Source organism: Camelus ferus, chromosome 20 (genome assembly GCF_009834535.1).
Source record: "Camelus ferus isolate YT-003-E chromosome 20, BCGSAC_Cfer_1.0, whole genome shotgun sequence".
Taxonomy (NCBI): domain Eukaryota; kingdom Metazoa; phylum Chordata; class Mammalia; order Artiodactyla; family Camelidae; genus Camelus; species Camelus ferus.
Window position 1 is genome coordinate 17,555,228 of NC_045715.1, and position 14,364 is coordinate 17,569,591.

The following is a 14,364-nucleotide window of genomic DNA, read 5'->3' on the forward strand; positions in this document are numbered from 1 at the left end:
GTCAGTTTCAAGTCTTCTATCAAAAAAGGAGGGGAGGGTATTGCCAAATTTAGACACATCATTCCTTCAAACTGCTGTCTTAAAGATTTCCACTGTGAGGTACACTTGAGAACCATTGAGGTTTCTCATTTTACAGCAGTGATGACCACCCACCAATGTTCAAGGAAGGCAGTGAGAAGCAGAGGAGGGGTTTGTTGGCAGTGCCAAATGAGCAGAGCTGGGAAGACTGGAGGAATAACACAAGGGGCTTCCCTGTACTTGGTTGCGAGTCCAGTGTCTTATCTTCCCTTCCCACTCCTGCCAGTATAAAGACTTAAAGCCCAAGGGATCCAGGAAGTCCTCTGGGTCAAAGGCAGGTTCATACTGGATGCTGACTGTTCTGGTTAGTGGTTTTCATCCATAGTGCTTCCCAAGCATGGCTTTCCTTAAGGATGAGCTGTGTGGTAGCCGCTTCTCTAAGGGACTAGTTACCTGGTAACCACGTTACCATCCATCATTTAGAGAGATCTGGTTGCTCCCTAGTCCAGCAGTCTGGTGAAGGAAGAGTTAATTCACATTCCTCCTCCAGGGCTCTTGTTGTTTCCCTGGCTCTCCAGTGTAAGGCAGAGCCTGAACCTTCTGTCTAAAATGAAGGCAAAGGCCAAAACCTGGAGCAATTTCTTTGAAATTGCCAATATGTACGTAAAGAACGTCTTTGAGGTTAGGAAGGGAAAGCAGTCAGAGGTCGGGAGTCTGGGAGCATTCAGACAAATAAAAGCCATTTCACGTGTCAGGTGAATTGATGTGTCCAAAAATACTTCTGAAGTGTTCCCGTTCTGAAAGTAAAGTAATACTTTTCTTCCAAAATAGATTTGGTGTTTAAAACATCAACAACCTCCTTATAGTAACTGAGGTTTTGCCGGCAGAGTGAACAAAGTGGTTGGGCTGGCTGGTCACACCACGTCAGGGCAGTGATGAAACAAAAGAAAATACCAGGTTACTTCTAGATGTTTCGAATGGAGAAAAGTCTCAGTACCTGAAATTCTTTATGTTGGACATGAGACTGTTTAGTATCTTTTATAAATAGCTTCAGCCTGAGACATGAATGCTAGAATGCTCTTTGGAGAGTATGTTATGAGAATATCAGGGAAGTCAGGTTTTAGAGCTCTCTGGCTGGTAAAGCATTTGGTAACTTAATGGTAACTTAATGTGTGCGCTTTTGCATTGAAGTGTGTATTTTCATCCTACTTGAGTAGTAAATGGGTTTGGAATATAATGTTGGGTGGAATGCTCATTTTTCCCTTGTTTGAAACAAAGCTGAACATTATCCATTGCTCATTGTACAAATATATCTAGAGAGTGTTGCCTGTAAGAGATTTATGTGCAACGGGAGAATGATTTCCTCCATTCTTAAGTGTCTGATCATTTATGTGATTTGGTTTTTGAACAGGACTGTTATATGGGACAAGAACAACATTACGGCTCAAGGCTTTCAAGATATAGCTGTTGCTATGGAAAAGTAAGTTTTACTTGGGACATCTTTCTAGGAAAATTGGAAAGAGCCATTGGTGTTTGTACTACCTATGGAATAATAGAAGTAATGATTGGGAATCAGAAGATCTGGGTCTGAGTTAGTCTACTGATCACCAGCCACAGGACCTGGGAAGACACTGCCTTTCTTCTGGTGTGAGTTTCTTCGTCTGTAAAACAAGGGTGGAGATGTTTGTTCTGCCGAAGATTGTGGTGGGGGATAGGGGGGCGGCAGGGGGTACACACTGGTTGCCTTGCCTGCTTCCTCCTCCTCGTGGTTTTAACTGTGCATCCACTGGGTCTTGCTTTTTTTTGCCCATGATGACAACTCTGAATCCAGGGGTGAGAAGGAAGCTGAGGTCCAGGAAATAAAAATAAAATTGATGAAATGGTAAGGCCAGAGCTCACTGGTCTCATTTCTATAAAAGGCTTTCTTATTACCTTTGTGACTAAAGTTGGCAATCATTACTTATTGCCAAATTTACTTTCCCAGAAAACCAAATGAGGAAATACGAATACATATGTGGCTGGAAAAAATGCTAGAAATCTGTTTCTTTCTGTGCTCTTCGTCCTCATATTATATTCTAATGGCAAAAATGATCAAAGCAGATTTATAGCATTAAAAATGAGAGGTTACAAAATGTAGGAGGGAAATAAGGGGCCAGTACCATAGAAGGTGGTCCCCTGGGGAAGGGGAGGCCGTGCTCATTATTTTGCGTTTTCCCAGATTTCCCCCCTTGCATGGCCTGTTCAGTGGCACTCATGCCCAATGTGACGCCCTGGATAAAACCCTAGGCCTGGATGCCTGCATTCAGCTTCCAGCTCTGTCATCAGTCAGCTTATGACCTTGAGAAAAGCATTTCACCTTTTTGATGAATTTTTCCTTTATAAAGTGAGACAGTCACAGTAAATGATCTCTGAGTGCCTTCCAGTTCTAAATCCTGTGATTCTGCTTTAGCCGAGAGGTCAAAGTGGCCACCACAGGCCATCACAACATGGAGAAGGCAGCTTACCCCATCCAGCCACCATGACTGTCCTTCTTGGGAGCCTGTTGTGTTTGCAGAACCACCTACACTTAACTCCTATTGTACCACAAAACCTTTATAATGGAAACATTTACTTACACATAGCTGCCTTTGGGTGCTAACAGCACAGCTGCCGCCCTGATGATGTTCTGGACTGCCAGCCCAGATAGGTCCTTGTGAGAAGCCCAGAGGATGCACACCCAGTACCCCGCATCTCCAGGCTGACAGTAGGGCTCCCTGGATTACAGTCCATTATGTACACTGTGCTCCAAGAGGCCAATGGTTTGAAACCACATTTGGTTTAAATAACCTGGGCTGGTCTGAATCAGGATGAAAATTGGATGAGAGAAAAGAAAATCTTCAGGGCTGCAAAAAAAGACACGTTGTCTCTTAGTTTCAGTTGGCTGGCTCCTCTTAAGTCAAGCAAAACCAATTTTGCTGAAACAAAGCTAAAGTAAAAGTTAAAATTATGGAGATAACAGCCTTTTCTTGGCTGTTGATTTTACTTTAAGCCTCCCTGTAAGTCAGGACTGGAGGAAGAACATTTTTCCCATTAGGTATCCATCCAGATTACTGCTATTATTAAGATGGACTGTTTATTTTCTTTATTGTTTCTTTATTACTAGTGCCTATTTTAGGAATTAGTTGTTAATTTATTCTTCCGGTAGAAGTCATCTAAATACCCGTAAGAATCACATTGCAAGTGCTGTTTATTTAGAGACCAAAGACAAGCCAGCTGATTGTGTGATTCTAGGGCACCCATTGCCACCAACGTGGCCCGAAAGGTTATTCATCTTGAGTGTCATGTAGAAACAGACGCTTTTGGTATAGGAGAGAAGCATCTCCAGTGCTTGGGCTTGTGGTAGGGGAGTGGGTGTGAGCAGTCTTCTGGACATTTAGCAGTTTGTAGCGTGGTCAGGCTCCAAGGCCAGTGTGTGGATGCAGGGTTCTGCCTTCCTCACCCCAAAATGACTCACCCTTGCCTTCTCTGTCTAATCAGCTGGTCCATAGCAGCGAGGTAATACATAGACACGGTGTCTCACAGCTGCTTTGCTTGGCGTCCAGAGCCCAGGGGACCCAGGCTGATTTTGGGTGCAAACTGCAAGGACCTGCCGAGGTCAGGGTGGTGACCGAGGCAGGAAGCTTTTCTAAAGACAGTCAGTGGCCTTGGACTCGGTTTATTTATAGGAGCCCAGAGCCCGAACAGACTGTTTTTATGGATGCTAGTGTCCTTTACTTTGCGAGCAGATGTTTGGGTTTTGTTCTCGATTTTTTCTCTAGCATCCTGGGTTTATGATACGTTGTCACTGTGGTGATCAAGGTACCCTCAGTTTTGTGGGTGACTAACTAGCAATAAGAGAAGTCCAAGTCGCAAGTTGATGCTGGACTTTTTTTTCCTAGCCTTTGTCTCTTGTCTGTCTCTCCAGTCCCAATTTGAAAATACTGTCCTTGCTGTAATCTAAAACTGAAAGCAGAACAACAAAACCGGCTTCCTTAAAGGTGTGTCAGCTTCGTAGACAGTGTGAATTGATGAGGTCACACACATGGATATGAGAGGTTACTGATCTGCAATCGAGGGGCCTGAGATGGTCGGTGGTTTAGAATTTTCTGAGATACTTGGACAACTCTGTTTTGGGATTTTAAAAAAGAGTGCTGAATTAAGGTAATAGGAAGTTATTTTTAAATAAACATACTATTTTCTCTTTTTTTCTAGGAACTACACGTTGAGATTTATGCCAATTCCTATGTATGATGCTTCTCAAGCCTTAAAAACAAACCCTGAGAAAACAGAAGAGGCTCTGCAGAAGGTATTGAAGAATCAGTAGCTTAATTGTAATAAATTCGTATTTGAATTATGTTAATAATAGTTCTGAACGTATGAACAGGGCTTTGTATTTTACAAAGGTTTTTTCACATCAGCTTGTGTTCTTACGATCACGACGGGCATAATGCATGACTTGGGGTGGAATAAAATAAGAAAGACTAAAACCTGTCATGAAATTGAAGTGGAGTAAAATAACACTCTTACAGCATCAACACACCAGAGCCTAAGCATAGATAACTTCCTGTTGGTCCTTTGGAGATTGTGTGGAACTGAATGTAATCAGCACGACGTTCATCCCCTTCATTCTCCACAGCTAGAGCCTTCCTTTCTTTCTTCATCAAGAAGTTTAGGGTATTAGTGAGATCTCGCTTTATCATCTTTGTCTATAAATGTGTCTAAATCCATACTCGTTCTCACCTCCTTTCTGGCAACCCCAGAGGATGAGGGATAGCTTCTCCTTCAAAGTCCAGCCATCCACAGTGCCTTTGACAACCCCTCCGCCTCCATCCCCCCGTCTCTGCCCTGTGCTGGAATTCCCTCTGTGCGTCATTCCCTCACTTTCCCGTATCTTCATCCTTCTCTCCTTCTCTGTTTGTGGTTATGATGACCTTTCTTTCCACTGTTAGATATGCTCAAATATTTCCCATCTGAAGGAGCCTACTCCACCTTTATTATGGCATTATTTAGAGAATCTTTGAAATCTTTCTTCCCTCTTTGTTCTTTCATCTGGTGGTACCAATCTTTGTCCAGTCTCCTAAGCTTGTTTTTTTTTTTTTCCTCTCCCCCCTCCGTATCTTCCAAAGGCAGTCAGTCACCAAGTTTACTGATTGTAGAGCATAAATCTCTTCATTAGCTCTTCTTCCCTCTATTCCTGTTACAGATGCCTTTATTCAAACCTCATCATCCCTCACTAGGATCCCCTTGTCTGTTTTCCATGTTGCAGTCAGAGTTAGCCATCTTACATCATGGTAAATTTGATCAGACTGAAACCTTCAATCCATTCCTCTCCAGTGGCTTTTAGGATAAAGCCAAATCTCCTTAACTTGGCATGAAATTCTGTCCAGGAATTTCTGTTTGTCTGCCTCCCATTCATTGCCAATGTCATCACTTACCAACCCTTATTCTTTGTTTTGCTCTAACTCTGGGAACTTGTTCAAAATGCAGAATTGGTGGGACTCAGTGTCTGTTTTTCCAAGCTCTCCTGGTGATGGGAGAGTTTGAGCAGCACTTCTCTAAGCCAGGTGATACTCCCCACCATGGTGCTTGTCTGTTGAGACTGAATCAAGGGTCAGCGGATCCAGGAAGACTTCTCAGAGTCCCTTTCCCCTACTAGGGCGGTGGTCTTCTCAGAATTTCCTGTGGCGCTGTCACTGGTCTTGTGACATTGTTTTCAGTCACCTGCCTCCATCATTCTTTCTTCCAGTGACTGTGAGCTCTTTGGAGGCAGAGCTTGTATTTTTCATCTTGTTTTTTTTTTTTTTTCTCAGAAGCTAGTGCAGTGCCTGCAGTGCGTGCTTGGATGTTCTTTAGACATTCAGTGAATACAAGGAGTGAGATGGGGAGGGAAATTTGTGGTGTAGCAGAAGAAACCATCTCAGATTTGGATTCAGAAGACCTGACTAAATTAAACTCTTACCAGCTTTGTAAGTTCAGTAGGTTACTTAATTTTTCTGAACTTTAGTTTCTTCATCTACATAAAAAATACAGCTACACAGTAACAGTGTTTAGCTGACAGTTAGCATATAGTTCTTACCTGGAGCCTGACAGTATTTTGAATGACTTACATAAATTAACAACAGTAATCTTTAAAATAAGCCCATGAGATAGGTTCTATTATATCTTCATTTTACGCATAAGAAAACTGAAGGACAGAGTGGCTAAGTTGCCTAAAGTAGCCATGAGGATCAAATGAGGTAGTATATGTGAAATGCAGTTTGTAGACCAAAAAGCAATATACAAATGTTAGTTACCTTTATACTTTCCTCAAGGTTATTAGTCAGCTTATAGCAAAAGACATATTCTACAGAAACCGGGTTTCTGGGTTCAGATTAGACATGTAAATAGTTGGGAAGTCCTCATTCCAATCCTCACAACAAGAAAAATTGCTCGGGGAGAGGGTATAGCTCAGTGATAGAGTGCATGATTAGCATGTATGAGGTCCTTGGTTCAATTTCCAGTATCTCCATTAAAAAAAACAATAATAAATAAATAAATAAACCTAATCCCCCCCACCAAAAAAAAACCTTAAATTTTTTTAAAAGTTAAAAACAAGAAAAATTGCTTAACAAACAGAAAATCAGTGACTTTTCTTATATCTGCCAGAGAATTGAGGTTACAAGGTAGACTGTCACCCTGGAAACTAGAGAGATGGTAATACAGAGAATCACAGTGAATCAAAACTGAGATGAGCTTATCAGGAACAGAAGCTAGTGGAGCCAGTGACTCAAGAATGCTTTAAAAGTGCTTAAAATTGACGAATTGCTGGAGGCTTAATGTGGACTAGTTAAAGAGTTGAAAACTCCTAGGGGCTAAGTTTTAGGGAGGCCCTGACATGGGTTTTAGTTGCAAGAGCCCCAACAAATTATCACAGTACAGACTGGGGGATAATTCACTCATATTTATGACAGAGGGAAGGGAAAAAGTAACCATTTTTTCATAACAGAGGCTTACTATCCAGGGGAATATTCTAGAGCCTTCTCTGACCTAGTGGAAGACAGGCCACTGCAGCCCCCTCCAGCCTTCCTGTTTCATATAAGGGAGGGGAGAGAGAAAAAAAAAAAAGGCCAAGAAACACTTCTGACCCTATTGTATTTACATCACACACCACATGTAATAATAGTGATTTACAAATGAGCAAAGCTGTAAGATACTCTCTTTTAGAAGGAGCTTCTAGAGAACCCAAGAACATCAGGGGAGACAAAAACAAGGTCAATAGAAGAAATTAAAGCATCTGGCACATACAGTTAAAGCAGACATTCAACACAACCCAGCCGCTAGCCAGATTAGCATAAAAACCTCGCATGTAAAGACTGATTACCTCAGTTCCTATTACTAGATACATCATATCTGGCTTTCAACAAAAAATTACAAGGGGTGTTAAAAGACAAGAAAAAACCACAGTGTGAAGAGACAAAGCAAGTGTCAGAACCAGACTCAGCTATGATCCAGATTTTGGAATTATCAGAATAACTGTGTTCAATATATTAAGGGTTCTCATGGAGAAAGTAAAGCACATGTAAGCACAGATAGGTAATAAAAGCAGAGAGATAGAAACTCTTAGGAAAAAAATCGAAAGGAAGTGCTAGAGATCAGAAATGCTGTGAGAGATGAAAAAAATGCCTTTTATGAGCTCATCAGTGGACTGGACACAGCTGAGGAAAGAATCATTGAGCTTTGAACTATGTCAGTAGAAACTTGCCAAACTGAAATGCAAAGAGGAAAAACAGAACAGAGTATCCCAGAATTGTGGGATGGTTACAAAAGATTGAATGTTCATGTAATGGGGATACCAGAAGGAAAAGAAAGAGAAAGTAACAGAAGAAATATCTAAAATCATAATGACTGAGAATTTTTCTAAAATTAATGACAGATCAGGGATCTCAGAAAACACCAAGCAGAATAAATTTTTTAAAAAATTACATAAAAGTATATCATATTCAAATTGCAGAAAACCAAAGACAAAGAGAAAATGTTGAAAGAAGCCAGAGAAAAATACACCTTACATATTGGGAAATAAGAGTAAGAATCATGTCAGACTTTGAGTCAGAAATCATGCAAGCAAGAAGAAAGTGGAGTGAACTATTTAAAGTGTTGAAGGAAAAAACCCAACAGCCTAGAATTCTGTATTTAGAAAAGTTTTCCTTCAAAAATAAAGAAGGAATAAAGAATTTCTAAGATAGGAGTGGTACAAGGGATGAAAGGGAGAAATTGGCAATACTCTCTAATCTGCTACCTGCGTTACTTGTGAAATGGTGTCTAATTGACTCTTGCACAGCAGGAGGGTTAATCCCAGTATAACGCAGAGTTGGCCCTCCTTCTCTGCGTCTATGGATTCATCCAATCATGGACTGTGAAGTACTGTAGCATTTACTATTGAAAAATATCCGTTTATAAGTGGTCCTGTGCAGTTCAAATCTGTGTTGTTCAAGGGGCAATTGTAGTGTTATTTGAAAGAGGAGTTGGATTAATTGTAAATGTATATTGCAAACAGTAGGTCAACCACTAAATATTTAGAAGGAAGTATAATTAATATTCTAAGAAAGGAGACAAAAGTGCAATCATATATAGTACTTAAAACCAGAGAAGGCGAGAAAAGAGGGGAGGATCAAAGAAGAAACAAAGCACATATGCAGAGTCTGCAAATGTTAATTACAAAATTTGTGGGTATTTAAAAATGAAAATTGGTGACTTTAAAGCTCATACTTATTGGAGTTTTTTTTTTTCCCTATAATACTTACTATGCTTTTACATATTCAAGTTTTCATTTTAACAACTCTGGAAGAAATATGGCTCTTTAATTTTACTCTACTAAAGAACAATGCTGTGACTCTATACTCAATCTTTATGGGTTTTTTTAAAAAAATATAAGATTCCTTTATTACAATACCGGGGGGGGTTTATTTGTTTTTGTTTATTTTTTGCCTCTTGTGCTGTGGCTGTTTTCAGCAGTAAGACTGAAGATGTCTGACTGACTGTCTCCAGATCACTGCTGCCCAGTGTGGCAAGTGTGATAATGACCTGCCTGAGTCAGGCCCCCATCCCCAGCCTCTAGGATATGGGCTCTCTGTCTTGGTTTTTAATGGTGCATGGAAAAAAGTTTACCCTGTTAATTAAAGATGCAAATAGTTTGTGGTGATGTCTACATGGCTGTTATTAAAGACACTTAAGCATTGTTTTTCTTCCTTTCCCTTCCACTAGCTTTTAGAAATGAACTTTGAATTTTTTTTTTCCCTAAAATATTCCCTTCAGGCTCAGTTGGTGAGACACCATTGGTGTATCTGGGGAAGGTCTGGAAATGTGTGGGCCAGCCTTGAGTGCAGTGCCTATGTGTGAGCTGAGCTTTCTGATTAAACAGGCTTCATTCAGAGCTGGCCCACAGCCAGTGCTTAATGAGGCCAAATATAAAAGAACAAATAACAAAACAATAGCACCCAGAGCTGGGTGGCAATGTGTGCCTGTCATATTTTAGGCAGAAATCTTTTTTTAGCAAAAACATTTTATCTTGATGGTAATGTCACCTTGGAAAGAGATGACTTCTTGGGAAGCAGCAAGAGAAAATTAATGTAATATAATGTCTTGGTATTAATGTGTCACTTTAATGATGCTTCATTTCAAGGATCTTTTCATTTTTATAATTTCTTGATTTATGTTTAATAGAATGATACATTTTGTTCTGCTTTATAGTTTCCAGGGGTAATAGTAATTATAGTCTGTATTTTAATTGTTCCTAATTGATATTAAGTTGTAGTCATTTTAACATGTGCAAAATTAAAATGAAAATGTAATAATACTAAAAGCCTCACAGTTATTAGAAGTTCTTAACCAGGGACCTATAGTGACAAATTAGAAGCCAAATGGTTAAGTTAAGTTGTATTATTAAAACAAATAAAAACAACTTCTGGAAAAAAAAAAAGATAGCATAGTTAATTATCTCAAATTATTCTTTAAAAACACACCTTAATAGGTATCCATCATTTCCCAATTGTTAATCTTCCATTTTTTTTTGTTCAACATAAATCCATTGCGTATTGTTCTTAAATACTTTATTTCAATTTAGTTATCGTTTGTACATTTGAATTTTTCATAAAACATTGTCTATGTAGAAAAATACAGATTGTCAAGCAAGTTCAAGATGTCTCATTTTCTGTAGAAAGCATTTTCTCATTTGTGGTAATTTTGCTAAAATCATTCCTGTTTTTGAGAACATATGTAAACCTGATGGGCTAAGGAAACTGGTGTATGGCTTTGGGTTGAACCAGCCTGCGTTCCTCCAATTTTGTACCTATTTTCTCCATTTTTTCCTTTCAAATAAAGAATTTTCCAAGTGCTGCTGGATTCTACCACTGGCATAAGGCTGAGAGGTTCAGAAAGTACCATCCATGCACCACAGGGATATTTATTTAGCTTCTGAACTGTTTGTTGGTTAAAAATTCATGAGAGAGAAAGACGCAGGAAAGCAATGAGAAATCACTAAATGGGGTCTCTAACCCTACAGGCAGTTAAGCGCTTACTGATCTTTGTCGATTACTGAGTCACATAAAAATGACTCCCGTTACCTGCAAGTTAAATTTCTAACTAGAAACGCCCATGATGCAGCTCAGCGATAGCCAGTTCCCCCATTACTCGTTTTGCGGGGTCAGCTGCCCTGGCAGGACGTGTAAATCAGATGCTTGGGTCTTCAGTTCAGCAGCTGGCTGTTTGACTTCTAACTTAACTCTCTGCTGAGTTGAAATGTGTTCTTGAGAGACACATGTGCTTAATTTCCAGATAGAAAACTATCTGCTCCGGAATCATGAGACGAGAAAATACCTTCAAGAGCAGGCCTACCGCCTACAGCAGGGCATTGTCACCAGCACCACCCAGCAGGTAAGGGGGCCCCGGTCTCCGTAGACTCATGCTGAACTGACCCTTTTAAGAGCCAGGCACAAAGGATTTCTATCGTTTGAGTCATTCCTGATGGGACAGTTAAGAACCCATTTCTGAAGGTAACAGCAAATGTAAGCAGAGTTTGGAGGCGGATGTAGAGGAAGGAAAATGTAGGTTAATTCTAATGCTAAATATGCACTTTTCATTGTCGATGATTTTGTGCCTTGTAAGACTGTCTGTAAGGTGTATCTTAGATTTCTATACAACTATTAGGAACTCTTGATTATGGATGATAAAATCTGAGGGTAATCAAACTTGCTACTTTGGAGAATTCTGTTCCTTTTCTTGTATTCCATCTCACTTCTGTGAGTACGAAATAAATTCCCATAGTCTTCTGAATAATCAGGAAGCTGTTGAATGTTAATTAACACTTGTGCTGAAGAGCAACTAAAGTGTTTTTCTCTTTTACTTCATTCTTCTTCTCTCTGCCCACCTTTAGAATAAAAAATTAGGGAATTTTTTTCTCCAAAAGTGTTAACCAAAACCAAGGATCATAAGGTATTTGAGGAAAACCTGTAGGATGTCAAAGAAAAGAACAAGATAAACCAAACAACTGAGCTCAGATGCTTCAGAGTACAGCAGAGAACTTTAAAATATATATATATTTTAATTAGTAAGTTCAGTGGGACTTGAGAGAATAGTATATCCATAAAATAGGAATTGGCTGCTATGAAAAGGAATACTCAGAGAATAAGAAACAGTACTTAGCAATTGAAAATATGGAAACTGAAATATAGAATTAAATTAACTGATAGGGTACAAATTAAGCTGTTTCTCTGGGAGAAAAGAGAAAAAATGCAGTAAAAAGACAGGTAAAAAATATGAGAGAAAAGCAAGTCAAAATAGTGAATAGATTAAAAATGACCAATAGCCTTCTAATAGGAACTTCAAAATTTAAAGAGAGACAATAGAAAAAAGTTAAAAAGAGAGAAAATAATAGAAAAGCTTTCCTTATGAATCTTGGGGTTGATACAACCCACTGAAATTTATCTGAATGAATGGGTGAAGGCCCACACCTGGTCAGAACACTGAGAATAAAGGGAAAAAATCAAAGAGCTCCAGAGAGAATAAACAGGCTATCCTACCAGGGAACTAGAACCAGTTCTCAGCATCCATCTCAATTACTAGAGGCAAATGAGGTTTAGGGGGATTTGTTTTGGAATAAGAATTCTATAGCCATTTTATCAAACAGACATGAGTGCAGAATAAAGCCATGTTTGGACATGGACTCAGAAATTTTACCCCCCCCCCCCCATATTCCATATGCAAAAAGTTGTTTTTGAGGAAATTTTCCAGCATAACAAAGGAAAATAAAGTGTACAATACGAGGTATCAATAAGAAACTGTAGCAGAAATGAAACCATAGAAGTCATAAAAGCGGAAAGAAAGCTTTAAAAAATTGCCGCTTGGGACAGTCTGCTTGGAGCTGCAGAATTAAAAGAGATAAGATTACGTTTCTTTCTCTATAGATCCCATAATTGTAATTCTGTACCTGGCATTTTAGTGGGTTTAAAATTTTAATATCAATGTAGATAAGAAGGGTTTCCATTTTCATTTGTCTCCAGGTAATTTTTACTTTCCTCTTTGATTTCTTCAGTGATCCATTTGTTATGTAGTAGCATATTGTTTAGCCTTTATGTGTTTGTGTTTTTTGCAGTTTTTGCTTGTAGCTGACTTCTAGTCTCATACTGTTGTGGTCAGAAAAGATGCTTGATATGATTTCAGTCTTCTTAAATATATTGAGAATTGCTTTGTTGGCCTAGCACGTGATCTGTCCTGGAGAATGTTCCAAGTGCACTTGGAAAGAATGTGTATTCTGCTGCTTTGGGATAGAATGTCATTTTAATTTTTTGTTGTTCCTTCTTCTTAAAAGAGAATGAAAGAAAGGTGTCCATAATAAATGCATTATGTATAATCTTCCAAGTAGGTAAAATTCTATGAATGACTGCATAGATATGCGTAGAGATTTGTGAAAGGGTGTTCACCAAAATATTGGTTATCTCAGGTACTGTGATTAGGCGAGTATTACTCTCTTAGGATTTCACAGTATTGTATTTGAATTAAAGTATTTGAATGCTTTACAGTAAGCATGTTTTATTTGTGTAAGAAAGAGTAAAGTGATATGTATTGAGAAAAAGAAAAACAGTAATTATGGATATTAGTGAAGTAACAGGGAGTTTCGAGAAAGAAAACATTAAGACTTTACCAGTGCCATAAAAATCTAATTTTTTTTTTCCTGCAAGGGATTAATACTAGCTTTTAGTACTTTATAGTTCACTGTTATTTCCTGGTTTTAGCATTTAACATCAAAAGCAATGAGAATGCTAAAATTTACAATGAACCTTTGCCTTGGGTTCCCTTATGAGCTACCATAATACAGTCTTTTCTTCCTGCATTATACAGCATCCTTCCAACTTTTTTCCTCATCTGCAGGGGTTTTGCTCATCCAAAAAATTACTGCCACAACCTTTAATGCTAATTCTTAAAAGTTAGTTTCGTCTTCTCAATCGAGAGGCAATTATACACAGGAGGCATATATAGATGTTTAATTCTGCATGGATGACATCATTCTGAATTATTTGAGTCATTATGTAGTAGATATATTGCCACCTTTTCACTTTGGGGATTTCTTAGGACATGATGATTAGCAGTTTTCAGACTTTGATTGTTTCAGTTGCCTTAGGAGAGATTTATCGCCTTCTTAGTGAAACTTCTTATTGAAGTCTCCAGAAATCTGAATACAGAAAGAATAGACCCTCTGTGACTAGTGCTCCTGCCAGTCGCATAGCCAGTCATCATTTCCCGGTGACACTGAAGGGATTAAAATATGTTTTAATGAAACACTGAAGCCTCATAATGGTTTATGTATTTGCTTTTGCCTCTTGTCTTTGTCTAGGGAAAACCTTCACAAGACTCAACACACTTCACCTCTGCTTCTGATCTCTCCTTTCCCATCTTATAAAGCCTCTTAATCTAGAGTCAGCAGACTTTTTCTATAAAACCAGATAGTAAATAGGCTTTACAGCCCATTTGGTCTCTGTTGCAACCACTCAACTGTGCTGTTACAGAGCAAAAGCAGCCATAGACAATAGCTCCATGAATGAGTGTGGCTGTTCCAATAAATCTTTATTTATAAAAACAGCTCAGAATCACCTATAGTTTGCCAACCTCTGCTAAGTTTTCTCACCCTTAAAAAAAGATACTTCTATTGCCTACAGCTGTTTACTCAGCACACTCTTTCCTTCCTTTCATGTGCAGATTTTTATATTTGCTTTCATGACTTCTTTGTCACCTTTCAGAATGTGCCCTCTGTCCCTCCTGTCTCTGCTGAAATGTCTCTCAGTGGACCTGGTCACCAAG

The 14,364-nt window shown here is 39.0% G+C and overlaps 1 protein-coding gene across 7 annotated transcripts in view; it reads left to right on the forward strand.

Moving 5' to 3' along the window:
- Positions 1–14,364, forward strand: part of CARMIL1 (capping protein regulator and myosin 1 linker 1) — a 281,411-nt gene that overhangs the window by 195,469 nt on the left and 71,578 nt on the right. For all 7 annotated transcript variants that reach the window (XM_032462599.1, XM_032462600.1, XM_032462601.1 and 4 more), the window contains 3 exons: positions 1,430–1,498; positions 4,249–4,342; positions 10,846–10,944. In XM_032462599.1, the coding sequence (XP_032318490.1) occupies positions 1,430–1,498; positions 4,249–4,342; positions 10,846–10,944 (262 nt within the window). The remainder of the gene's footprint in view (positions 1–1,429; positions 1,499–4,248; positions 4,343–10,845; positions 10,945–14,364) is intronic.